A 23,786-nucleotide genomic window follows, 5' to 3' on the forward strand; every position below is an offset into this window, starting at 1 on the left:
AATTTCTTGCCATCTCCTGCTGCTTCTCTCTTTACAACACTGGGGCCTATTTTTAATCGTCTCTGAAATGTCTCCTCATTCTTTTTCCTGAACCGTTGTAACCTGTGTTATTTGCTCCCTGCCTCCCTAATTGTGTCAACTGCCCTTTCAGCCTTCAGAGTTGCTTGACATTTCATCCTATAACCTATATGGCAACCCTATAGGTAGAGTTTGGAGGACCCTTCAGAATGTAGAGTTCGGTCCCCAACCTCCTTTAACTGCCACCTTCCAGCCCCACAGCAGTGCAGAGCGCTGCACATAAATGTGTTCTCATCATCGGATGTTCCCTCCTTTCTTAATCCATCCCTTTATCTCCTGCCTCCAGACTGACACCGGCTTCTCCTGCTCCCCAAGCGAGGAAGGGAGAGGAGGTGCCTGGGGTGAGTGGAGGGAGGCCTGTGGTGGGAACCAGGAACAGAGCCCAGGGACACTGGATCGCCTGCTCGCTCAGCAGGTTCTCTCCCTGCTGCACTCTTCTCCCCGGGGCCTGGGCGTTCTTCCACACCGGCTTGTCTCCGGCACCACCGGGGGCACAGCCCAGCCAGTTTCATTTCCAGACTGCAAAGGCGACAGAGGGAGGACTTGGAAAGGAGCAGCGTTTTTAAACATTTAAATGACAGAACATGCAAATAGCTTGCTCTTTGGCACTGCTTCTGTGGATCCAGAGCAAAGGACTGCTTCACCGGGGGAGAAAGCCCACACCCAGCACGCTGCTGCTGTCCAGCTCTGCTCCTCCCCGCTCAGCGAGGGCACTGCTCTTCCCTCTTCTCACCAGAGAGGCACAAGCGCTCCGTCCTTCCAGAGGCAGGCGGAGGGAAGAGAAAGGGTCTGTTGTTTTTCTCTCCTTGTTTCTCTCTCCCTCGCTGCTGATCGCCAAGCTGCTGACCGGGTCGGAAAGCCCTGATGGAAACCCTCCGGTGCTGGGCAGGCCCCTCCTCCTCCAAGGAGCCTGCCCTTGACTAATTTTTCTTTGTCCCGATGGGAAGAAAAGAGAGAAGGACGAAAAAAGAAAAACCTCAAACTTCCCTTTGAAAACCGGCTTGGAGTCAGGGCCCGAATCGCTCATCGGGGGATTCGGCAACTCGGGAATCCTGAAGACACGCTTGGAGCCACGGGGGAGCACCTGGGCTGCACCCCTACCTGCTTGCACCCTCCTCCCGTGGGTCCTGGGCGTGGGTCCGGAAGTGGCCAGGACCCAGCAGGACGGCCGCTGCTCGTAAACCTGGATAAGCTGTGGCGTTGACAGCTGGGAAGGCAGCTGGGACGGTGGTGGCGCCTCATCGAATTGTCGGAGCTGAGCCCTCCTTCTCCGTCCGGGAACAGCCTTCTTGAAGGTAAAAACTTTGTTTTGTCCCCGTCCTTCACCTCCTCTTCTACTCCCAGTGCTCTTCTCCCTCTCCGGCTCCGGGGAGGGGACACTGACTGTCCCTCCACCCCTGGTCTCTACAGGTCTGGATTGGGAGAGGAGGAAGGCAGGGAGAACATGTCAAAGGGATGCTGCTTGGTTCCTTATATTTTTCTTTTAAGGAGACCTTCCCCCGCTCCATTGCGAGCACGCACCGTGGTGGTGGCTGACTTACTCAGAGGGGAAATTTTAAACCCTTCGTGGCTTGAAGATTTGGGTCAGGCTGAGAAGGATACCGGAGTGGGACAGTAAGGGACACGCAGGGAGAGGGGGACGTTCCTGGGATGGGGTAGGAGGGTGCGTGTCTTACCGAAGCTCCCTCTACCCATGTTATAAAGGCTTCTTCCAACTTTTGGCTACTGACTGCCACTGCTAGGGAGGGGCCAGGGCTATTTTAACTCCCTCACCCACAGCCAGAAGAGATTTCCTGCTGGGGAGAGGGCTTGAATGGAGAAAAGAGGGAAAGAACGGAATCCTGATTTGTTCGGGTACACTCCCCTCCCCCGTGCCCCCATCCTTCCCTGCTCTGGAACCCTCCATGCCCACCCCAGCAGGTGTGCACCCACCGCACCGCGTGGAACTGCTCCACTCCACTTCCTGCCCCGCCCGTGAGGCTGAGCCCACTTTGCTTCGCCCAGTTTGTCTGTGGCCCCGCTGGCCCCGGTGTCCGGCTCCTGTTTGTTTGGGCTCATCCCCTTCGCCAGCCAGCTGCCCCAACCCCCACGTCATTATTGATCTGGCACTGGACAGCTTTCCTACAAGCTGTTTTAACTTCCCCAGGCTCTGGTTCCTGCTTCCCAGGCTCCTGCCAAGTGTCATCTGGGAAGGGAGGGAGGAAAGAAGGAGAGAGAGAGAAACAACGTGTCAGGCCTGTAGGCATTTTTTTTTTTTTTTGCTCTGATTCTAAATGAACAACATGCAGATGAGAGACAGCTCGCATAAATTATGTTTGAGTCAGGAGGATGATCCATTTGGGTGACGAGGCTTATTTCCTTAACTTCTATGCTCCTCATCTTCCTCTCCCAGGCCTTACTGACCCTTACCCTAAATTCCTGCAGGATTGCACGAAGGAAGCATAGTCTCAAATTAGGAAGAAGCCAAAGAGAAGATTTCTGACAAGTTTAATTTCTTGCTTTAAAAAAAAAAAAAAATTGAGCTGAGACCGGTTTGGCTCAATGGATAGAGAGTCAGCCTGTGGACTGAAGGGTCCAGGGTTCGATTCCGGTCAAGGGCATGTAACATGGTTGCGGGCACATCCCCAGTAGGAAGTGTGCAAGAGGCAGCTGATCTATGGATTCTCTCTCATCGATGTTTCTAACTCTCTATCCCTCTCTCTTCCTCTCTGTAAAAAATCAATAAAATATATATATATATTTTTAAATTGAGTTCAGGGAGCAAGAGGAAGGGAGGAGGGAGAGCAAGAGATGGGGAGATAGATAGATTAAACATCACTTTGTTGTTCCCCTTAATTTTGCATTCATTGGTTGATTCTTGTATGTGCCCTGACTGAGGCTGGAACCCTGTAACTTATTGGGAACATGCTCTAACCGGGCAGGACGAGCTTCATTTCTCGCCTTTTTTTACCCTGAGTCAGGGGTGAGGGCCAGCATGTTTCCCAGAAGGCACCGTTTGTGGCTTTTTGTTGTTTATGGTCCACAGCATTAATTAAAGGTCTGTTCCTGCCGAACTTGATGCTTCGTGCTGATAGAGAGCAGGTAAAACAGGTCCAGCGCTCACATCTAAAATGACCTAGATGGGAACAGACAGGGCACACGCACACATGAATGAATGTAGAGGGAGTACTTTGTATGTAAATCGATAACCATTTTTATTTTCCGTACAAACAGTGGCGAGAGAGCATCTCTGGGTTAAGACAGGTTGGGAAGCAAAGAGGAGCTGGTGAGAGGTGGGCGTCTCACCTCCAGAGAAGCTTACTGGAGAAATGGGGGGCACTGGCGGGGCTGGGGGTGGGGAGTGGGGGGTGGGGGTGAGGGCTGTACTCCTAACCTGAAGTTATTTATCGGCACAGTCTCTGTTCACGTCCCTACGGCCTCCACTTCCCCCTCTGGCCACAGGAAGCCACTCCCAGGACCTTTTCGTTCTGGTGTGAGATTGTGTAAAGTTCAGCGGAGCCCTTGGAGGCGAAGGACTCCTTTCTCAGCCGCGTTTCGCCTTTAGGGGCACGATCCTGGCTCGGAGTCTCTCTCTACTCATCCCAAGCGCCATGTGGCTGTTCACCTGGCCACCCCTGGGATGAGGCAGAGAAGGCAGTCCTAAGGGCACCTTCGGACACATTTAACTGTGTGTGCTCAGGATAATCGATCCAAGAACAGCCAAGGGTGGGGTTTGGTGTAGGGCAGGGGAATTGCCTTGGTCCTGGCTAGGCTGGGAGCTAGCAAGGTGATGCTTGCTACAGGGTGAGATCACTAAAGATCACTGTGTTAATAACCATTAATGTAGTTTTGTTGTCAATCCTCACCCAAGGATATTTTTCCATTGATTTTTAGAGAGGGAGGAAGGGAGGAAGGGAAGAAAAGGGAGAAAGGAAGGCAGGGAGAGGGATGGAGGGGTGGAGGGGTGGAGGAAAGAGAGAGAGAGAGAGAGAGAGAGAGAGAGAGAGAGAGAGAGAGAAACTACATGAGAGCAACAGATCTATTGGTTGTCTTCCTCACACAACCAACCGGACTGGGGCTGGGGTTCGAACTTGCAACCCTTTGGTGCGAAGGCTGACTCGCCCTAACCGTTGATCACACTGGCCAGGCACCATTGGTGCAGTTTTAACATTTCCTTCTCCATCTCTTTCCCTTCGGTCTTTCTCCTTTCCTCTGTCTTTTCTGCATTCCTGTCCTCATCTGTCCCAGGGAAGCTGCTTCCACCCAAAGTCTTCAGTCATCTCACTGGAATCGTCCCTCCCCGACCAGAAAGCCCTGCGCACTCTGGTCCCAGCCAGTTAGAGGTGGAGGAGTGCAGCCTGTTTACCCCGCGGACTGACCCAGACGCTGCTCCGTAGCCAGGAGTGGCCGCAGACACTGTCCCGCCTTCCACGCCACACTCCTCTTCCGAGACCTTCCTGGGCCTATTTGCTTTCCGGCCCAATGATTTCCTTCTCACTGGATCGGTCTCTCTTTTGCACATCAAGACTAGATTAGGCAACTTCCTGCGGACTGCAGAGTCCTTTGGTGCCCCTCTTCTGACCATGGAGCACCATCAACCCCCTGAGCGTCCAGTCTCTGGCAAGGCCAAGGCTGCAGAAGCAGTCAGTCCTGAAAACCACGAGGTCCTAGCGGGACCAGATGAGCACCCCCGGGACCAGGATGCTGGAAATGCTAATGGGGCGGCCGGAGATGCTTCTGGAGCAGCCAGGGATGCTGATGGGGCAGCCGGAGATGCTTCTGGAACAGCCAGGGATGCTGATGGGGCAGCCGGAGATGCTTCTGGAACAGCCAGGGATGCTGATGGGGCAGCCGGAGATGCTTCTGGAACAGCCAGGGATGCTGATGGGGCAGCCGGAGATGCTTCTGGAACAGCCAGGGATGCTGATGGGGCAGCCGGAGATGCTACCGGATCCGCCAGGGATGCTGATGGGGCAGCTGGAGGACAGGAGCCAGTAGATCACGGGTCACTGCCAGTCCAGGGCCAGGATAATCTTGAGTCCCCTCCACCTGACACTAGCTCAGACCGGCCAGGGCCAGCCCCCAGGACACAGCCTGAGGCAGAGACAGCGGGTGCGAGCTCGGGGCCCCTGGAGCTCCCCCAGTCCCCCAGGGCCCAGCAGCTGGAGCTGGATTTCTACTGTGTGAAGTGGATCCCCTGGAAGGGAGAGCGGACGCCCATCATCACCCAGAGCACGAACGGCCCCTGCCCGCTCCTCGCCATCATGAACATCCTCTTCCTTCAGTGGAAGGTAAGGGGGTTCGGGGTTGGGGTGGGGAGGGGCTCAGAAAATGCTGAGGGGGGGAGGTCTCTTCCCTGAACCACTTCCTTGATCATCCTGATTTCCACAAGTCAGTCAAAACTTTTCAAATTACTCTTCCTATTTCTCCAGCTTGAACAAATAAAAGAAGATGTTCATAAAAACAAACAAAAAAGGCAGTTCTCTGTCCTCCTGTATCTTCTGCTCTCTAGCAAATGGGCATGCCTTGCAGTGTTGCACATGCACTCCCTTGCTTGCATTGTAAGCTTCTTTCTTTCCGCCACACCCTTACCGCCCGACAGCCCCTGCCCTCCCCCCTCCCTCCCGTGGGCTCTCCCGAGGTGCCCTGTGGGGGGAAGCAGCGATGCTGACCCTCTGATCGCTCTCTGCCTCCAGGTGAAGCTGCCCCCTCAGAAGGAAGTGATCACGTCAGATGAGCTCATGGCCCACCTCGGTGAGTGACCGGGCCTCGAAGAGGAATCACACAGAAGTACAAGCACCGTCCACTCATTCGGGGCTCTGACGGGTCAGGGAGGGTGAAGGAGTCTGGGTATCAGGGTGTCAGGAGTCGAACCCTAGCTTTCCCGTGTGACTTCGGGCAGACCCTTAATCTTTGTGAGCTGATGTCCTCCTCTGGGGCATGAAAGGCCAGGATTCGAATCCAAGGCCCTTTCCAGCTCTGGAAACTAGTGGTTCGGTGACCTTACCTGCACCCTTTCTCAGGAGAAGAGGAAGCTGCTCTGAGGGCAGTGGGTGGGAATGACTGACCAGGAATCCTGTCTTGCAGGAGACTGCCTCCTGTCCATCAAGCCCCAGGAGAAGTCGGAGGGACTTCAGCTTAATTTTCAGCAGGTGAGCGCAAAGGTCTGTGGACAAAGCGGTGTGCAGCCGTCCTGCTGCTTCTCAAGAGGGTTCCTTCCTTGAACTATGACTTTTTTCTGCAGGAGGAAGAGGAGGTTAATCTCTGTCCTAGAAAACAAGTTTATCTGCCTAAGATAAAGAGGGGTTGAGGCGAGGGAGGGACGGAATGGCTTGGGAGAGAACCTGGGGAGAAAAGCCACAAGATTAAATATTTTACTTCTGGGGGTGGGACTGAAATGGAGGGGAGGAGAGGAGGGGCTGGACAGTCATGTTCTCTCCCTCCCCCTCCAGCTTCATTGAGATACGTAAGTTTCATAGTGTGCTGCCCCGGCTGGTGTGGCTCAGTGGGTTGGGCACTGAAGGGTTGCAGGTTCAATTCCAGGTTGTGGCATGTGGCTGGGTTTTCTCGGGGGTGGGGGGGGCAGAGAGATGCAGTAGGTAGCCAATCCATGTTTTGCTCTTACATTTATGCTTCTCTCTCTCCCTCTTCCTTCTTCTCTCGCTAAAAATAAAAATCGCCCAACCAGTGTGGCTCATTGATTGAGCATTGACTTATGAACCAGGAGGTCACAGTTCAATTCCTGATCAAGCCCAGGTTGCAGGCTTGATCCCTGCAGTGGGGGGCATGCAGGAGGCAGCCTATCAATGATTCTCTCTCATCATTGATGTTTCTCTCTCTCTCTCTCTCTCTCTCTCTCTCTCTCTCTCTCTCTCTCTCTCTCCCCTTCCTCTCTGAAGTCAATTAAAAAATATTTTTAAAAATCAATAAAGAGCCGAAACCGGTTTGGCTCAGTGGATAGAGCGTTGGCCTGCAGACTGAAAGGTCCCAGGTTCAATTCCCGTCAAGGGCATGTACCTTGATTGCGGGCACATCCCCAGTGGGGGGTGTGCAGGAGGCAGCTGATCAATGTTTCTCTCTCATCGATGTTTCTAACTTTCTATCCCTCTCCTTTCCTCTCTGTAAAAAAAAAATCAATAAAGTATATTTTAAAAAATCAATAAAGATATGCAATGTGTTCATTATTTAATATATCCACCGATTTTTTTTCTACCCCCAGAATGTGGACGATGCAATGACCGTGCTGCCTAAACTGGCCACTGGCCTGGATGTCAATGTGCGGTTCACAGGGGTCTCAGACTTCGAGTACACACCGGAGTGCAGTATCTTCGACCTCCTGGGCATCCCTCTGTACCACGGCTGGCTCGTCGATCCTCAGGTGAGGCTGAGAGGGTCCAACTTAGTCTCTTATCCAGCTCGAGCCACAGAGAAGCATCGTTGTGTGGGCTGGGGGTTAGCGAGGTAGGGGCTAGGGGTGTAGGGATTAGATTGGCTTTGGAGGGAATCCGGTTTAGAGGCAGGACCCACTGGAGAGTTCCTTGAACTTTAAAAAGCTCTTTGTAACATTCAAATACAAGCAAATCGTAGGCAGTTATTGAGACAGCAAAGGTTTCAGGAACCTTTGGTCCTAGGGTTGCAGTTCATTTCCTTCCTAAAAAGATCTCCATTTTTTTTTCTGTCATTACCCCACCCCACGGCCCGTGCAGAGCCCCGAGGCTGTGCGTGCGGTTGGGAAACTGAGCTACAATCAGCTGGTAGAGAAGATCATCACCTGCAAGCACTCCAGCGACACCAACCTGGTGACAGAAGGTGAGCCCCCCTTCTCTCCTGTGGGCCCGACGTGGAGGTGCGATGGCTACTTGGATTTATTGTTCGTTGTCTATCTCCCCCTGCCCCCCTCCCCCAATCCCACTAGAAAGCCAGTTCGGGGAACACATTAGTCCCCCTAGTGCTGTGGTCGGCAAACTGCGGCTCTCCAGCCACATGCGGCTGTTTGGCCACTTGAGTGTGGCTCTTCCACAAAATACCATGTGCGGGCAATTGCCCAGGTTATTGAAACTTCGTGGCCCATGTACGGAAGTTGGTTCTCGGCTCTCAAAGGAAATTTTTTTGCCGAAACTGGTTTGGCTCAGTGGATAGAGCGTCGGTCTGCGGACTGATAGGTCCCAGGTTCGATTCTGGTCAAGGGCATGTACGTTGGTTGCCAGCACATCCCCAGTAGGGGGTGTGCAGGAGGCAGCTGGTCGATGTTTCTCTCCCATCGATGTTTATAGCTCTCTATCCCTCTCCCTTCCTCTCTGTAAAAAATCAATAAAATATATTTTTTTAAATAATTTTTAAAATTTTTATTTATTGATACTTTAAAAAAATATTTTATTGATTTTTACAGAGAGGAAGGGAGAGGGATACAGAGTTAGAAACATCGATGAGAGAGAATTATCAATCAGCTGCCTCCTGCACACCCCCTACTGGGGATGTGTTCACAACCAAAGTACATGCCCTTGGCTGAAATTGAACCTGGGACCCTTGAGTCCGTGGCCGACGCTCTATCCGCTGAGCCAAACCCGTCAGGGCTCAAAAGAAATTTCCATTGTTGTACTGTTGATATTTGGCTTTGTTGACTAGTGAGTTTGCTGACCACTGCCCTAGTGCAGTGCCTGGCAGGAGGGAGGTAGCTGCTCAGCAACTGTGTATTGAATGAATGAGTGAATGACTGCAGCCAGGCTTCAGGGAAGAGATTTTGGAAAGAGGGACCATCCCCAGGCCTTTGGACAGGGACTCTCTGGCTGGTCCTCCTTCTCTGGGCTTGGGATTTAAGCCAAGGCCCCACCCCCGCTTGTGCCCTCCGGCAGGCCTGATCGCAGAGCAGTTCCTGGAGACCACCGCGGCCCAGCTGACCTACCACGGACTGTGCGAGCTGACCGCGGCCGCCAAGGAGGGCGAACTCAGCGTCTTTTTCCGGAACAACCACTTCAGCACCATGACGAAGCACAAGGTGCGAGGCCTCGGTGGGGGAGGGCTGGCGTGCTGTTGGTTTCCTCATGCCTGTTTCTCCCGGGTGTGTTTCTCTTCACGGGGCGGGTTAAGCTCTGATAACAAATGACCCCCGAAGTCCCGTGGTCTCCTACAACCCAGGTTTATCGCTGCAGACTGCTCGCCTCATCTTCACTCTGTTTTTTTTTTTTTTTTTAATATATTTTATTGATTTTTTTTTACAGAGCGGAAGGGAGAGGGATAGTTAGAAACATCGATGAGAGAAAAACATCCATCAGCTGCCTCTTGCACACCCCTTATTGGGGATGTGCCCTTGACCGGAATCGAACCTGGGACCCCTCAATCCGCAGGCCGACGCTCTACCCACTGAGCCACACCGGTCAGGGCTCATCTTCACTCTGGGTCTCGGGCTGACAAAACAGTCTTCACCTGGAATGCAGGAGGGACCCCACACACTGGCTGGTAGTGCTTCCGCCTGGGAGTGACATGTGTCATCTATGCTAACATCTCACCGGCCAGAGCAAGCCATAGGAGTGAGCCTGCCATCAATGGCAAAGAGACAGGAAGGGAATTTTTCAACAGTACCAAAGTCTTCCCACGTCAGGAATTGTTTTGGCTCTCTAGGAACTGAGTAGAAGAGGGAGCGGTCCTTGGTTCTCAAAGGGTTTCCCCGCACAGCCATCAGGTGAGCCTGGGGGCCGTGGTCGGCAAACTGCGGCTCACGAGCCACATGTGGCTCTTTGGCCCCTTGGGTGTGGCTCTTCCACAAAACACCACGGCCTGGGCGAGTCTATTTTGAAGAAGTGGCGTTAGAAGAAGTTTAAGTTTAAAAAATGTGGCTCTCCAAAGAAATTTCAATCGTTGTCCTGTTGCTATTTGGCTTTGCTGACTAATGAGTTTTCCGACCACTGGATGGGAAGCAGGATCCCAGCTCTGAGGACTCCCTGCTTGACCACAGGGACGGCCAGGCTCTCACCCAGCTGACCGTCCCTCTCCCCCCAGCCACTCAGACGGATGAGAGACCCGCAGCTCACACCGACAGGTTCCAGCTGGCACCCCCATCGGTTCAAATGGTCCCCGGGCGTCTCCGGTGACGTGGGGCCGTCCGCTGCCCCTGGATCCCCCGTCCCGCTAACGAGCTCTGTCCTCTCCCCGCAGAGCCACTTGTACCTGCTGGTCACCGACCAGGGCTTCCTCCAGGAGGAGCAGGTGGTGTGGGAGAGCCTGCACAACGTGGACGGAGACAGCTGCTTCTGCGACGCCGACTTCCACCTGAGCCACTCGCTGGGCAAGGGCCCGGGCGCCGAAGGGGGCGGCGGCGGCTCCCCGGAGAAGCAGCGGCAGGTGGACCAGGTGAGGGCGCTTCGGGGCGGGGCGCCCAGAGCACGTCCGCCTCGGGGACCCCTCTGCCGGCCCCTGAGCTGCCCGCCTGGCCTCCTCTATGAGGAAAACATGACACCTCTGTCCCCTTCCTGTTCCCCATGTGGGGGCCATCGCCGCCCGGGTGGCTGTTCTCTGGCCCCACAGACTGTCCTTGGCTGTGTGGTTTGCGCCGGAGGAGGAGGAACCAGGAGAAGTGGGAAGAGGAGGGAAAACTGGTTTGGGAACCCAACACTAGCCCCCAGCCCACCTCACAGCCTTGTCCTCTCCCCTCTGCCAGGACTACCTGATCGCCTTGTCCCTGCAGCAGCAGCAGCAGCCACAGGGCGCGCTGGGCCTCAGCGACCTGGAGCTGGCCCAGCAGCTGCAGCAGGAGGAGTACCAGCAGCAGCAGGCGGTCCAGCCGGTGCCGGCGCGGGCCCCGTCACCACAGGTGAGTCGCCGGCCCCCGTCCTTGGCGCTTGCTGCTCCTCCAAGCTCCCACCTCCCCAGGGTCCCACCCCTGCTTCTCCCGCCCAGAGATCGGCTATTGCTATTCCTGCGATTGCCTCTTCAAGGTGTGCCTGGGGGGGCCTTCTCCTGGCTGGCCCTCTCCCCTGGGTCCCTTCCTCTCCCTCCCCGCTCCCCAGGGTGGCCTCCTTCCATCTAGAACACATGTGTCAAACACAAGGCCCGCGGGCCAAATCCAGCCCGCCAGGCCTTGCAATGTGGCCCGCACCGCGCTGTCATCACTGCACTCCGCTGTCAGTTTATGACATTGTCAGTTTATGACTGTTCAGTAAACCATTCGGCCCGCGATTTAGGCTGGATTTTAGATTTTGGCCCCTTCTCTGATTGAGTTCGACACCCCTAATCTAGAACCTCTGTCCGTGGGCTCTTCCCAGGCTGAGGGGTGACCCCTTGTTAATCCCGCACAGGGCAGAGGAGCGCCCTCCGGACGCCCGGCGGGGGAGCGGCGGCGGAGGCCCAAGCCGGAGTCCGACTGTGTCCTCCTGTAGCGCTCGGTGCCCGGGCCCGGCCGCCCTGCCTCCTCTCTCCGAGGCCGTGACCAGTTTGCTGGCTCCCCCAGGTCAACCCCTGAGACGTGCAGGGTAACTTATTTATGGACTGCTGGGGGGTCCGAGCAGGAAGGAAAGGTCAAGGTCAGACTCAGTGACGTCCTTGCTCGCTCACCGCGGCCTTCTCTTCCTCCCAGTCACCCAGGGCAACAGGGGGGCCGCTGGGGTGAGGCTTTCCGATCCCCAGCTCCCCTTTCCCCGGATATCACACTAATACACAGACTCAGGCTCGGGGCGGGGGTGGGTGGGGGGTGGGGGGTGTGTGTGTGTCCCTGCCTAGACTGCACCTCCCCTACCTCCCCCGTGACGGGGTGGGGTCCTTCGGGCCATCCCGCAGGTCCGTCCGCCTCTGTTTCAGGATTTGGTTTGGGTTTCTATCTCCATTATTTGTAACGCCCTCCTAAGGGTTTGGAAATAAAAATGGTCTCCTGAGATCTGTTGTTTGCCTCACCCCGTAGCAAAGGGGTCAAGTGGTTGAGTATTTGACCCAATTGAGGAATGCAAAGTGGGTAGAGGTGTGAGGGGGTTGCCTGTCATATCTAAATGAGCCAGCAGGGGGCACCAGAGCCTGCGTTTCCCTCTGTGGTGTGTGTTTCTCTTGTTTTTGATAGGCTTTCTTAAGGGAATAGACCTCTAATTTGGAGGTGGGTTTCCAAGTCCCCCTTCGGACCGATGAATTTGGGGACTGTGTCCCCTGCTAACCCGAGAGACTTCCCAGGCAGGCGAGAGGCAGCTTGATCCTCGGCTTGCCTCCCAGTTTTACACAGATGGTCCTTTGCCACCTCTGACCATTTCTGACCTTGCTCAGGTTCCTGTTTCTCAATTATTTTGCCTAAAATTTCCTGGGGAAGAGAGAATAATGGGGGGAGGGTGTGTGTGGAGGGGAGAGAAACCCTAAGGGAGGCGGGTTGTTGATAACTAAAGCTCTCAAGTCCAAAAACAGGATTCCTGTTGAATAACCAAATGCACTTCAACGTCAAGGCCTCCTCCCAGCCCCATGTCCTGCTCCACCCAAACTTCAATCAGGGAACACAAACAAGAATGAAATTAGTTAAAAACAAAAAACTCCCAGTGTGGATGCGACGTTCTGCCCAGGCCATGGGGAGAAGGAGCAGGGCAGGGAGGTCCCGTTAACCCACACCTGAGACAGAGCCAGGCGGTCCAGGTGCAGCGACCACTCTGAGATGAGGAAAACGGAGGGATTTAAAAGGAAACTCCGAGTCCCAGCCTCCACAAGAAGCTGGGACACGGAATGCTCAGAGAGGGGTTATCCTATTGGAGTCTCCTGCAGGCTCCGCCAAACACGGGACTCAGATCCTTGAATGCCATGTGGGGGTGGAAGGGGGAAGGGGGGCTCAAAGGTCTTCGGCCCTGCACAGGGCCAGTAGTGCGGGTCGGCAGTCCCCTTTCACGGTGTCCTGCAGACGAGAGAATTACACATTAGGAAGACATACCACTACTGCGGCCCAGGACCCTGCCCCCTCCCTCGCCGATCCAGAACGGGTCTGGTGCCCAGAGTCTTACACTTCTCCGGGGAACATGCTCGGGGCGAGCGGGCAGTGGATGCCCCGGGGGAAGGGAGGGGCGGAGCTCGCACCTGCAGGGAGGAGTAGAGGGACCTCCCAAACTTCTTTCTGAACTCAGCTCGGATGCTCAGGAGGTCAGTCTCACTTCTAGAGATGAGGATGCGCGTCAGGACTTGGTAATTGGGCTCAGTTTCCTAAGAGGAGAAGCAGAATGGGAGGGGGAAGGGATGGCAGTGAGACTCTCAAAGAAGAAGGATTAGATGTCTTGGAATATTATCCTCGAAAGTGGAGGTGAGGTTATCTTTGCCCATCCTCATGGGAGATGGCCCAGCAGGAAAGATGGGGCTCCGGCAGAGGCTGGGGTACCGTTTTTTCCTTCCCCGTCTTCCCTGGCCAGGCCCCCAGCTTAGAGCCTCGCTCCCCCGGAGCTCGGTCGGTCCTTCGTGGGCAGCTCCAAAGGCAGGCACTCAAAAGACAGGAAAGACTCGCTGCCTATGAAGACGTCCCGCATGGGGCCTGATGGCTACTTTATTTTAAATATCATTTGTCATCAGTTTTGTATCATGATCAAGATTGTAATTGCTGCCAAACTCTTTTCTTCACCTAGTGCCTCTGGCTCTGCCCCAAGGATTGGTTTCCAAAGCACCTGCCTTTGCCCAAGGAAGGAAGGTTCTGAGCAATAAAATTTCTTAAAAAAAAAAAAAAAAAGATTGTAATTGCTTCCCAGTATCTGTTCTTCCAACTCTTGTTTACTCCAAAGTTGTAGAATTTGGGCAAGAGTCACTCATTAACTGAATATTCCCACTGGTATACAAGTACCTTCCACACATAAACCTAGTCTTTTTTTTTTTAAATATATATTTTATTGATTTTTCACAGAGAGGAAGAGAGAGGGACAGAGAGCCAGAAACATCGATGAGAGAGAATCATTGATCAGCCGCCTCCTGCACACCCCCCACTGGGGATGCGCCCGCAACCAAGGCACATGCCCCTGACCACAATCGAACCCGGGACCCCTCAGCCCACAGGCCGACACTCTATCCACCGAGCCAAACCGGCCAGGGCATAAACCTAGTCTTGATACTTGAGAAAGTACTTGGCATCCAATTGGCAAACTTTTTAGTTTTCTGAAAAAAAAATTTTTTTCCCCCAGAAAAATGGGCCTATATTATTTTTTGACTCTTACTTCTAAGATAAACCTAGCATTTATATTCAAGAGTGTGTGTCCTGTAATCCAAATGCATACATTACAATTATTCACTGCTGGGATACAATTTGTTTTTATGACGCAAATGAGATAACCACAACTCTTCAGATGAATCTCAGTGCTGACTCACTATAATAATACAAGCTTTATTGGGTCAGAATAATAACCTACTGTCAAAATGGAAATCTCTAGACGATCAAACAAGAGCTTGTATGTGCTGGCTTTGTTTGTTGTTGGTACTGTCTTTGGAGTAGCTGTCAACAAGGCATGATCGTTTCTCAACCAGCATACAGAAGGCTATTCCATTTGCCAAAATAGTAACTATTTTTATATTCTTCACCTTTTAGAGGATTTTTATTTATTTATAGCTTTGGGGGACCTGGCTCAATGAGCAAAATGACTAGATGACTAGATTCTGCTCATGAAATGACTCAAACCAAAGTCACTAGCTTAATGATGAGTAATATAGAACAAAGTCTGGCGGCGTGGACAAAGGTGGTCCTAGTGCCCTTACGGTGTGGCTTACAGCACAGGCTCACTTTGGAGGGACTGAGGGTTTGGTCCCACACTACCATCATAAAGCGAGTGTCAGAATAAAGCCAGTCACACAACCTGTTTGGTTTCCCAGTTCATAGTAAAAATATGTTTACACTGTGTGGTAGCCTATTTAGTGTGCACTAGCAGTATGTCTAATAAAGCAATGTAAATGCCTTAATTTTAATATACTTTATTACTTAAAAATGCTAACCATCATCTAGGTCTTTAGTGAGTTGTCATCTTTTTGGTGGTGGAGGGAGGGTCTTATCATCAATTTGTAAAAAAAAAAAAACCTCAATTTCTACAAGCTCAGTAACCCGGGTGGGACTGTATAGACCAACACCTCTGGTATAGGGTACAGACAAGGAGTTGGCATGTGACAGTTCAATGTCCTACAGGACCGTTTTGTCTTTTGTAAGGAGAATCGATAACTTCACGGCTGTGTGACCTTGGACCAGGCACTGAACCTCTCTGTTTCAGTCTATCATCTATAAAACGGGATGAACTGACATGAGTGCAGTGTGCTCTGCAGAAGCCCTGGTGCCCAGTGAACGCCTACGAAATGTGGGCTCTTGTCGTTATTCTTGCTGGTGTTACATCCATCGCCGTTCTGGCAAGGACTGAAACTGGACGCGGCACTGTCTTCCAGAACAAAGTCATATCGCTATGTGGCCACCTGGACATTAGTCAGGCCAGACCGTTAGCTTGAGTGCCCGTGAGGGTCAACTAACTTAGCTCTAACCACAGCTCACGCCTGCACTCTTGACAAGACGGCTTGCAAACCCGAGAGCGGCTGTAAGTTTGTGAAGGAAATAAAGTAAATGTGAAATTGTTGCATTGGCAGCAACGTGCAACGTCCTCTCTCTGCCCGGGAGGTGTCTCCCCCGGTTTTTGTCCCCAAGGCAGACGAGGAAAGGAGGGTCCCCTTACCTGAAGGGCCTGGTGAAGTTTATCGGCAAAGTACAGCGCCGTGTTCCTGATCACCGAGGCTGGAAGCAAGAGGGGAGAGATGGAGGGAGGAAGCTCCAGTTCCACGGAGCTCCCTCTACCCACACGGCCCGGCTGGCCCCTACCTAGGCTGAGCAGAGCCATCTGGGCATCTCCATGGAAACGGTTCCGGACGGTGTGCTCCAACTCATGCCCGGTGCGCCGCTGGTACTGATCGAACACTTGTGGGTGAGGAGGAGGTGGTTAGAAAGATAAACGCTGGTGATCACAGGGAAGGATGAGCTCCCTCACCCTCCTCAGGCAAGACTCATCCTTAGAGCAGGCGGGGGAGACAGAGGGCTCGTGTACCTCGGACGAGGTGCTCGGGATTTCTCTGGGTGAGGAGAAGGACCCATGTTCCGTCTGTGCTGGGTCCTTCCGCCTGCTTCAGGGCCTGGGGGTGGGGAGTAAATCAGGATCATTGGTTGGGGCTGCAGAGCCACGGTTACAATGTCCCCAGAATCCATCACAATGATGGTGGAAATGGGATAAGGGGCCAGGGTGGCTCAGTGGTTGAGCGTTGACCTATGAACCAGGAGGTCACAGCTTGATTCCCAGTCAGGGCACATGCCCAGGTTGCAGGCTCCATCCTCAGTGTGGTGTGTGCAGGAAGCAGCCGATCAATGATTCTCTCATCACTGATATTTCTCCCTCTCCCTCTCTCTTCCTCTCTAAAATCAATAAAAACATATTAAAAAAGGGGGCGAGGCCAAGACTATAAGAGGGGTTCTGCCTCACGGCTCCATCCCCCGTTTGGGGGAATTCTGGCTCGGAAGGAATGAATAATCCCCGAGGGAGAGTCTGGGGAGGGTCCCCCAGCCCAAAGGCCAGTGAGGTCAGGAACCAGAGGTTAGAGGAGGGAAGGTTTCAGATGCGACACCACCTGACACCCCACGCCCCCATCACGCCACCGAGGGCTCCTTCCCCAGGCAAGGACAGGTCTGTAGGACACGTGAGTACACAGGCTGCTGCTGGCACTAAGATATGACAGAGGAGGTGTCTCAGGTGCGGGATTGTGCCAACTCCTCAGCCCCTGCTCACCTGGACGTCCTGCTCTGCCAGGTTATAGTCAATGATTTCCGAGTAGCTCTCGCGGCCCCCCTAGGAGGAGAAACGCTCTCAGGAGGACTCTTCAAGGGACAGCTTCTTACCTCCAGGTCGACAATCCAGCCCTAGTCCCCCCACAAAGTCCTCTCTTGTCCATTACATCAAAACATGCTCCAGCCGAAACCGGTTTGGCTCAGTGGTAGAGCGTCGGTCTGCGGACTGAAAGGTCCCAGGTTCGATTCCGGTCAAGGGCATGTATGTTGGTTGGGGGCACATCCACGGTAGGGGGTGTGCAAGAGGCAGCTGGTAGATGTTTCTCTCTCATTGACGTTTCTAGCTCTCTATCCCTCTCTCCTCCTCTCTGTGAAAAATCAATAAAATATATTAAAAAAACAAACATGCTCTACACTCTGTCCGTCCCCCCGCTCCCCACTCCCCTCATTCCACCCCAGATGATGGTGTAGCTCTCTTTCCATGCCAGTCAGCCCAGTCAGCCCCCCTCACCTTGGCCAGGGCCAGGAGCAGGTCCCGCAAGGTGCCGCTGGTCTCGGACTGGATGTCCTCCTCTGCCTCCACGTGGAAATCTGGGGTGGGGTCAGGAGCCCTCTGAGTCCTCCTGATCTTCCCCAAGGGGGATGCCTCTAGGACCTGTCGCATGCCTGGCCCCTGTGCCCTGCCAGCCCTGCTGGCCCTGCTACCCGCAGCTCAGTGGCTGCCAGTCCCCAGGATGGGAGGCAGACGCACCAGCCTGGCCACCCTGAAGACACCCCTGAGCTGTGAGCGCCCAGGTGCTGTGGAATCACGCTCTGAGGCTGGTCTCAGCTGCAGGTGCCAAGGAAGAGGAGATAAGGAAACGCATAGGATGAGGCAAGATGGGGAGGGCCGGCCCCTCACTGGAGGTGAGGAGAGTGATGTGAGAGGTAGGACATTACAAAAGGAAAAGATCAGGAAAGTGAGGGTAGAGAAAAACAGAAGCCATTAGGGAGAGAGGTCGGAGAAGGATTAAGAGATAGGCCAAGCTCAGCTGATGTGGCTCAGTGGTTGAGCATCGACCTATGAACCAGGAGTTCACAGTTTGGTTCCTGGTCAGGGCACACGCCTGGGTTGCGTGCTCGGCCCCCCAGTAGAGGGTGTACAAGAGGCAGCTGATGGATGGTTCTCTCTCATCATGGGTGTTTCTGTCTCTTTCTCCTTTTCCCTTCTTCTCTGAAATCAATATATATATATTGATAAATATATATAAATATTTTATTGAGTTTTTACAGAGAGAGAGAGGGATAGAGAGTCAGAAACATCAGCGAGAGAGAAACATTAATCAGCTGCTTCTTGCACACCTCCCACTGGGGATGTGCCCGCAACCAAGGTACATGCCCTTGACCAGAATCGAACCCAAGACCCTTCAGTCTGCAGGCCGACGCTCTATCCAACCAAGCCAAACTGGTTATGGCTACATATACATATTTTATATATGTGTGTGTATGTATATATATGTACACACACACACACACACATATATATATATATATTTTTAAAAAAAATTTTAAAGAGAGAGATAGGCCAAGACTGGACATCCAAGGAAAATCGGGGAAAGAAAAGAAGGGGGTTGCGGCTAAGATGAGGATGAGAAGAAGCTAGTTCCCAATTAGTGGGTGAGGCCAGCAGCCAGGAGCCCGAGAGGTGACACCCATCATTCAGAGAGCGCCCCACCTTTCCCCTGGCTGCATGGCGGCGGAATGAGCTCGGGGCTGCGGAGATGACACAGCTCCCCTTGAGACTGTCCTACTGCCCGACGTGGCCATTACCCCGGCATCTGCCCTGGAGCTCCAGACTAAGGTGGCTCATCACTGCTCCTTTCTCTCCTGATCCCATCGGGCTGTCTCCTGGGGAGACGGAGCCCGGGGTGGGGGCAGGAGGGAGGCGAGATCCCCAGGTAACAGAACCGGGGCAGACAGACTCCAGGAAGGCTCCCGCCCGCACTGAGTGCAGGAAGGGGAGGGCGGACCTCAGCTCCTGGCACCCCCTCCCTCACGCTCTCACCGCTCTCACCGTGTTTGTAGACGGCCAGGCACTCCTGCAGCTGGGGAGGGGTGCGCGTGGCCAGGATCTCCACCGCCACGTCCTCAGCGGAACCCGAGTCCTACGAGAGATGGGGAGGCCGCTCTGAGACGGGGCCGTGTCCTTAGGGCGCAGCGAGCAGGTGCCGAGCACCTTCCTCCTGAGGGTCAGGCGGGGACATTCACACAGGCCTCTGCCAGGCCTGCTCCTCCCGAGTGGGCAGCTGGCAGGCCATGCACCTTCTCCTCCCTCCGGGGTGACCTCCCTTCCCAGCCCCCGTCCAGCCCCCGTCCCGGTACCTTCAGGGCCGTCCTCAGGTCCTGAGCGTCCACGCGGGCTGCCGGCTGCAGCAGAGCCACCACGATCCTCTCGAGGTGGCCCGAGAGCGCCGCCTGCAGGGACTTCAGCAGGTCCTACCCGGGAGTGGCAGAGGAGCGGTGTGAGGGGGCCCCCAGATGTGTGTGGGGGGGGTTTGGGGGTGTTTGGCTGGTTTTTATCTCAGGCCTGAAGCACCACCCCATTTACCCAGGGGGCAGGGGCCGGCCTGCTATGGTGTACCCCAAGTCTCCCAGGGACTCCTCACCCCCGTGCCCGGCTCCCTCCCGGGAAGCCCCAGGGGTCTCACCTGCTGGGTGCGCTCCTGGAAGGCCTGAGCGATGAGCTGCCTTTGCTCTCGGCTCCGGTTGGTCAGCACGTCCACAATGGCGGTGCGGTCCACCCCTGAACGGAGAGAAGGGCTGGGAAGACCCCATCAGGGTCCTTACAGGGTTGGGAGTCCCTCACGCCTCCCGAGGAGGACACAGAACAAGGTCCCGGAAAGGGCTGGAAGGACAGGGGCAGGGGTCCTATCACCCCCACTTTCATCTGGTTTCAAAAGAAGATCCATGCTGAAATCGGTTTGGCTCAGTGGATAGAGCATCAGCCTGCGGACTGGAAGGTCCCAGGTTTGATTCTGGTTGGGGGCATGTGTCTTGGTTGCGGGCACATCTCCAGTGGGGGGTGTGCAAGAGGCAGCTGATCGATGTTTCTCTCTCATCAATGTTTCTGACTATCCCTCTCCCTTCCTCTCTGTGAAAAATCAATAAATATATTAAAGAAGGAGAAGAAGAAGAAGAAGAAGAAGAAGCAGCAGCAGCAGCCCGGCCAGTGTGGCTCAATGGCTGAGCATCGACCCAGGAACCAAGAGGCTGCCAGTTCAATTCCTGGTCGGGCCTGGATCCTCTGTGGGGAGTGGGTTGGAGGGGGAGGTTGTGCAGGAGGCAGCCAATCGATGTTTCTTTCACATTGATGTTTCTATTTCTCTCTCCCTCTCCCTTCCTCTCTTAAAAAAAAAAAAAATCAATAAAAACATTTAAAAAAGAAAATGCAAATGAGATGCCAAATGGCATGCAAATCCTACCCAGATTTAGGCAAAGGTGGCCTGGGTGGTGGGGAAATAAAAGGCTTTCGGGGATCAGCAGAGTTGGATTAGGATTTAAGCTCTGCCATTCTGAGCTGGGAGACCTGGGGGAGGTGTCCTCACCTCCCTGAGCCCGGTTTCCTCATCCGCACAGGGGAGATAATGAGACAGCTCACAGGGTGTGAGGATGGCGATGACACACCTGCCATGCACTTGGCATTCAGGAATTAAGGCATTAAGGCATTCCACAGACGTCTATGGAGCTCGTCAGTTCCTCCCTGCTCGCCCTTCCCCGGCATACAGACCGGCTTCCAACCCCTAACGCCCCAGGCGCAGAGCGAGGGGGCTCACCTTGGCCTGCGATGGCCCTCAGCAGCCTCTGCACGTCCTTGTCCACGCTGAAGCTCAGGAAGGTCCTGAGGGTACCCAGGGTCCCCCACGCTGCGGTCTGAAGAGCAAGGAGGCATCACAGGGGTGCCCGTGGCCTCCCTGTGCCCCACCTGACCCTTGGCCTGGCCTTGGGGCCTGGCCTGTTCCCCTGGTCCCAGGCCCCGCACACCTAGAGTTGATCAAGTCAAATGGTGCCTACAGTCCCGGCAGCCCCTACCTTGTTGGCAAGGCCCAGGTGGCTGAGGATCTCCTGGGTCAGGGAGAACCCCATCTTCTCGCTGCTCACCGACATGCCTGGAAAACAGCGCCCGCCTGAGGGGACCTTCCGGCCAGCCGGCCTCCGCCCCCGGCCTCTCTGTGACCCCTCGGCCCCGAGCCCTGGGCTCCCCTTGCCTACCCATGTTCCTTGTTGCAGAAAAAGAGAATCTGGACCTGCTTGGCAGGTTTGGGAGCCCAAGTGGAGGGGTGAGAGGGCGCCCCCACCTTCCTCACCTCTTGCCCTCCTCCAGGAAACAAGTGTTGATCAGGGATGAACCTTCCCTGATTCCAGGACTGGCTCCAAGGCGTTGGCCTGAGGTGGATGACCCCCTTCGGAGGCCCCAGTCCCCTGGCCTCCGTGGCCTGCTGGGCGGGCGTCCCCGGGGCAGTGAGCGCGTAGGTAGGGTGGGAGCTAACTTCTGACAGCAACACCCCTGCTCCGGCCCCAGCCCACCGAGCTGCCCACCTGCTGTCTGCCTGTCCCCCTCGGACCTCCGGCGGGGCCTCTAGATCAGCAGGTGCACTGTCTGAACTGATGGGTGTTTGTGTTCCTGTGGGGACCTGGGTGCCTGGACAGGGGAGCAGGTGGGAAAGGAAAACTCACCTCTCCCACCCCCGAGAGATCCCCAGGCCCCTTCTCCACCCCGCCCCACCCCACCCTCCTCCTGGGGGCCCAGGCCCGGCGCTTACCCAGAGGAGCTGGGGGGGAGGTGGGTGTCGTCACAGCCTGGTGGTGTGTGCGCCCGTGTGGGCACCGGCTCCTGTGCGGCCTGGTAGAGGAGAGGGGGGCGGGTACCGTCAGGTGGAGCAGCCAGTCAGATGACCTCCCCAGCAGCCCAGCCCAGCTGCTGCCGGGCTCCGGCCCCTCCCAAACGTGGGAGAGGACCAGGCTGTACTGGGTCCCACAAGCCAACGCCTCCTCCCTCCCGACGGAGCATCTCTCCTTCGGGAACCGGACCCCCCGGCCGGCCGGCCACGCGGGAGAACTCCGCCGGCCTCGCCGCTCAGCCTGACACAGGCGGCTTTGTGCCCAGCTCCCCCAGCGGGGCCGGTGCGCCCATCGCAGCCCAGGCTCCCAGGCCGGCTTCTGACCTGGCTCTCTGCCTCTGCCTCTGGCTCCGGCTCCCTGGGGGGGCAGGTCAGACAGGCTCCAGGCTGATTTCAGGCCGATAGAGAAAAACCTGTCGGGGCACATACCAGCAGGGCACCCCAGCCTTCACCCCAGAGGGGGTCCCAGCCCAGAAACTGCCTTGACTGCTGCCTTGTTCGGGTCAGCCAGCCGGGACGGGCAGGGCCAGCCAGCGGGCTGTGTCTGTCTGCGGGGAAGGAAGGGCACAGGTATGCGGGGTGGGAGCAGATGGGCAGAGTCAAGAGAGAAAAATGCAGAGGGTGTTCCCTCTGGACAGAAGTGCCGCGCTCCCGGCGGGCAGCGGGCGATAAGGGAGGCTCGCTCCCCGGTCCCTGTTTCCTAGATTCCTTCCGCGGCCGCCTTTCGGCTGCCAGGCCCGACTCAGCCGCGGGCTGAGCCCGGAGCAGCAGGTGAACAGCCGTGGGGAGGAGCGTCAGGGGCCCCAGAGCAGGCGGCTACTCGAACCTCAGCCAGCTCCCCAGGGCCCGGGAGCGGTCTCCCTCCTGCCTCCCGGGAGGGGTCAAGTGGGGGCTGGGCACCGGGGCTGGAGCGCCGGCTCCGTTCCTCCGCCACTGCTCCAGCCCTGGGAGCACCTCCCTGTTTTTCCTACATAAGGAGGTGCCTGCAGCTCTTCCCCAGATCAGAGCAGGGCTGAGGACGCGCCAGGAAGGGAGGTTTCCTAGGGGCAATCCTTGCTCCTTACTTTTCTCTCCTGTTAATGTGGAAAACATGCACTGTTTTTTAAAATATATATATTTTATTGATTTTTTTTTATAGAGAGGAAGGGAGAGAGTTAGAAACATCGATGAGAGAGAAACATTGATCAGCTGCCTCCTGCACATCCCCTTCTGGGGCTGTGCCCACAACCAAGGTACATGCCCTTGACTCTTGACCAGAATCAAACTGGGACCCTTCAGTCCGCAGGCCGACGCTCCATCCACTGAGCCAAACCGGTTTCGGCACATGCACCGGTTCTTACTGGAGAACATGGGTTCAGGCCCCAGCTCTGCACTGGGGCACCTGAGAAGCTTTCTGGGAGGATTAAATGAGGTTATATAGGTCACAGCATTTTTCAACCGCTGTTCCTCGGCACACTAGTGTGCCGCGAGATGTTGCCTGGTGTGCCGTAGGTGCAGACAAGACAAGAATTTTATAATTTTTCACTATTTTGTTTACTTAATATTTCATAATAAAGTAATTATAAAATACTTTCTTTGTGTTTATTTGATTCCTATTCGAGAATTACTTTATATATAGTCAATATAGGCACAGAGTTAAATTTTTTAACATTTTCTAATGGTGGTGTGCCTCGTGATTTTTTTCATGAAACAAGTGTGCCTTTGCCCAAAAAAGGTTGAAAAACACTGATATAGGAGATGGCCTCTGACAGAGAAAAAGTGCCCGATTTAGTAAATAAAAATGCAAGACGCCCAGTTAAATTATAATTCCAGACAAACAACACATGATTTGTTGGTATTAAGTATGACCCAAATATTTCATGGAATATACTTATGCTAACAAATTATTTGTTGTTTATCTGAAATTGTAATGTAACTGAGCAGCCTGGCAGTTACCTGGCAATCTAAAAAATGGGACTTAGTCTCAGAATTGTTTACAAAGAGGTTCTGAAACCGGACAACCAATGGGTCCAGGCTGCCTGTCACTACTTGCTCCATTAAGCAGGGACAGGGTTAAATCATATCTGAACGTCTACTCCAATAATGCTGGCAGCATGGGAGAGCAGCAGGTCATCCACAAAAAT

At 54.6% G+C, this 23,786-nt stretch overlaps 2 protein-coding genes across 13 annotated transcripts; one reads left to right on the top strand and one right to left on the bottom strand.

The window, feature by feature from the left end:
- The first annotated feature begins 417 nt into the window (after nt 1-417).
- Nucleotides 418-13,701, top strand: MINDY1 (MINDY lysine 48 deubiquitinase 1). Of its 8 annotated transcripts, none has more exons than XR_014793391.1 (12): nt 442-1,373; nt 4,306-4,802; nt 4,888-5,348; nt 5,754-5,811; nt 6,145-6,209; nt 7,277-7,435; nt 7,764-7,866; nt 8,910-9,052; nt 10,210-10,404; nt 10,712-10,864; nt 11,349-11,522; nt 13,623-13,701. XR_014793391.1 is itself a non-coding variant. In XM_084866415.1 (11 exons), exons 3-11 carry the CDS (start codon nt 5,322-5,324, stop codon nt 11,427-11,429), a joined length of 984 nt encoding a protein of 327 aa, XP_084722541.1. In that variant the 5' UTR covers nt 442-1,373; nt 4,306-4,802; nt 4,888-5,321; the 3' UTR covers nt 11,430-11,921. The 8 variants fall into 8 exon arrangements, 4 of the variants coding, with proteins under 4 accessions (XP_084722538.1, XP_084722540.1, XP_084722539.1 ...); XR_014793392.1 differs by having other exon boundaries at nt 11,349-11,500; XR_014793389.1 differs by having other exon boundaries at nt 427-1,373; nt 4,306-5,348.
- Nucleotides 11,742-22,280, bottom strand: ANXA9 (annexin A9). Of its 5 annotated transcripts, XM_084866434.1 has the most exons (15): nt 21,988-22,276; nt 21,586-21,665; nt 21,362-21,464; nt 20,855-20,931; nt 20,599-20,695; nt 19,474-19,568; nt 19,148-19,261; nt 18,840-18,930; nt 17,298-17,377; nt 16,788-16,847; nt 16,056-16,140; nt 15,833-15,928; nt 15,690-15,748; nt 13,087-13,209; nt 11,742-12,907 (listed from the first exon to the last, which is right to left on the bottom strand). In XM_084866434.1, exons 4-15 carry the CDS (start codon nt 20,927-20,929, stop codon nt 12,845-12,847), a joined length of 1,038 nt encoding a protein of 345 aa, XP_084722560.1. In that variant the 5' UTR covers nt 20,930-20,931; nt 21,362-21,464; nt 21,586-21,665; nt 21,988-22,276; the 3' UTR covers nt 11,742-12,844. The 5 variants fall into 5 exon arrangements, with proteins under 5 accessions (XP_084722560.1, XP_084722559.1, XP_084722556.1 ...); XM_084866433.1 differs by lacking the exon at nt 21,362-21,464; XM_084866430.1 differs by lacking the exon at nt 21,362-21,464 and having other exon boundaries at nt 11,742-13,209; nt 21,988-22,280.
- Nucleotides 22,281-23,786: the final 1,506 nt, after the last annotated feature.

This window comes from Pipistrellus hanaki, assembly GCF_964339955.1.
Source record: "Pipistrellus hanaki genome assembly, chromosome: 18".
Taxonomy (NCBI): Eukaryota; Metazoa; Chordata; class Mammalia; order Chiroptera; family Vespertilionidae; genus Pipistrellus; species Pipistrellus hanaki.

Coding starts and splice junctions, on each gene's coding strand:
- ANXA9 (XM_084866430.1), bottom strand. CDS start 20,929: ATGTCGGTGAGCAGCGAGAAGATGGGGTTCTCCCTGACCCAGGAGATC. Junction 16,848..17,297: donor TGCTCCTGGCCCTGGCCAAG/GTGAGGGGGGCT, acceptor TTCTCCTCCTAG/GGGGGCCGCGAGAGCTACTC. Junction 16,141..16,787: donor TGGCAGAGCAGGACGTCCAG/GTGAGCAGGGGC, acceptor CCCCACCCCCAG/GCCCTGAAGCAGGCGGAAGG.
- MINDY1 (XM_084866412.1), top strand. CDS start 4,641: ATGGAGCACCATCAACCCCCTGAGCGTCCAGTCTCTGGCAAGGCCAAG. Junction 5,349..5,753: donor TCCTCTTCCTTCAGTGGAAG/GTAAGGGGGTTC, acceptor CTCTGCCTCCAG/GTGAAGCTGCCCCCTCAGAA. Junction 10,405..10,711: donor AGCAGCGGCAGGTGGACCAG/GTGAGGGCGCTT, acceptor CCCCTCTGCCAG/GACTACCTGATCGCCTTGTC.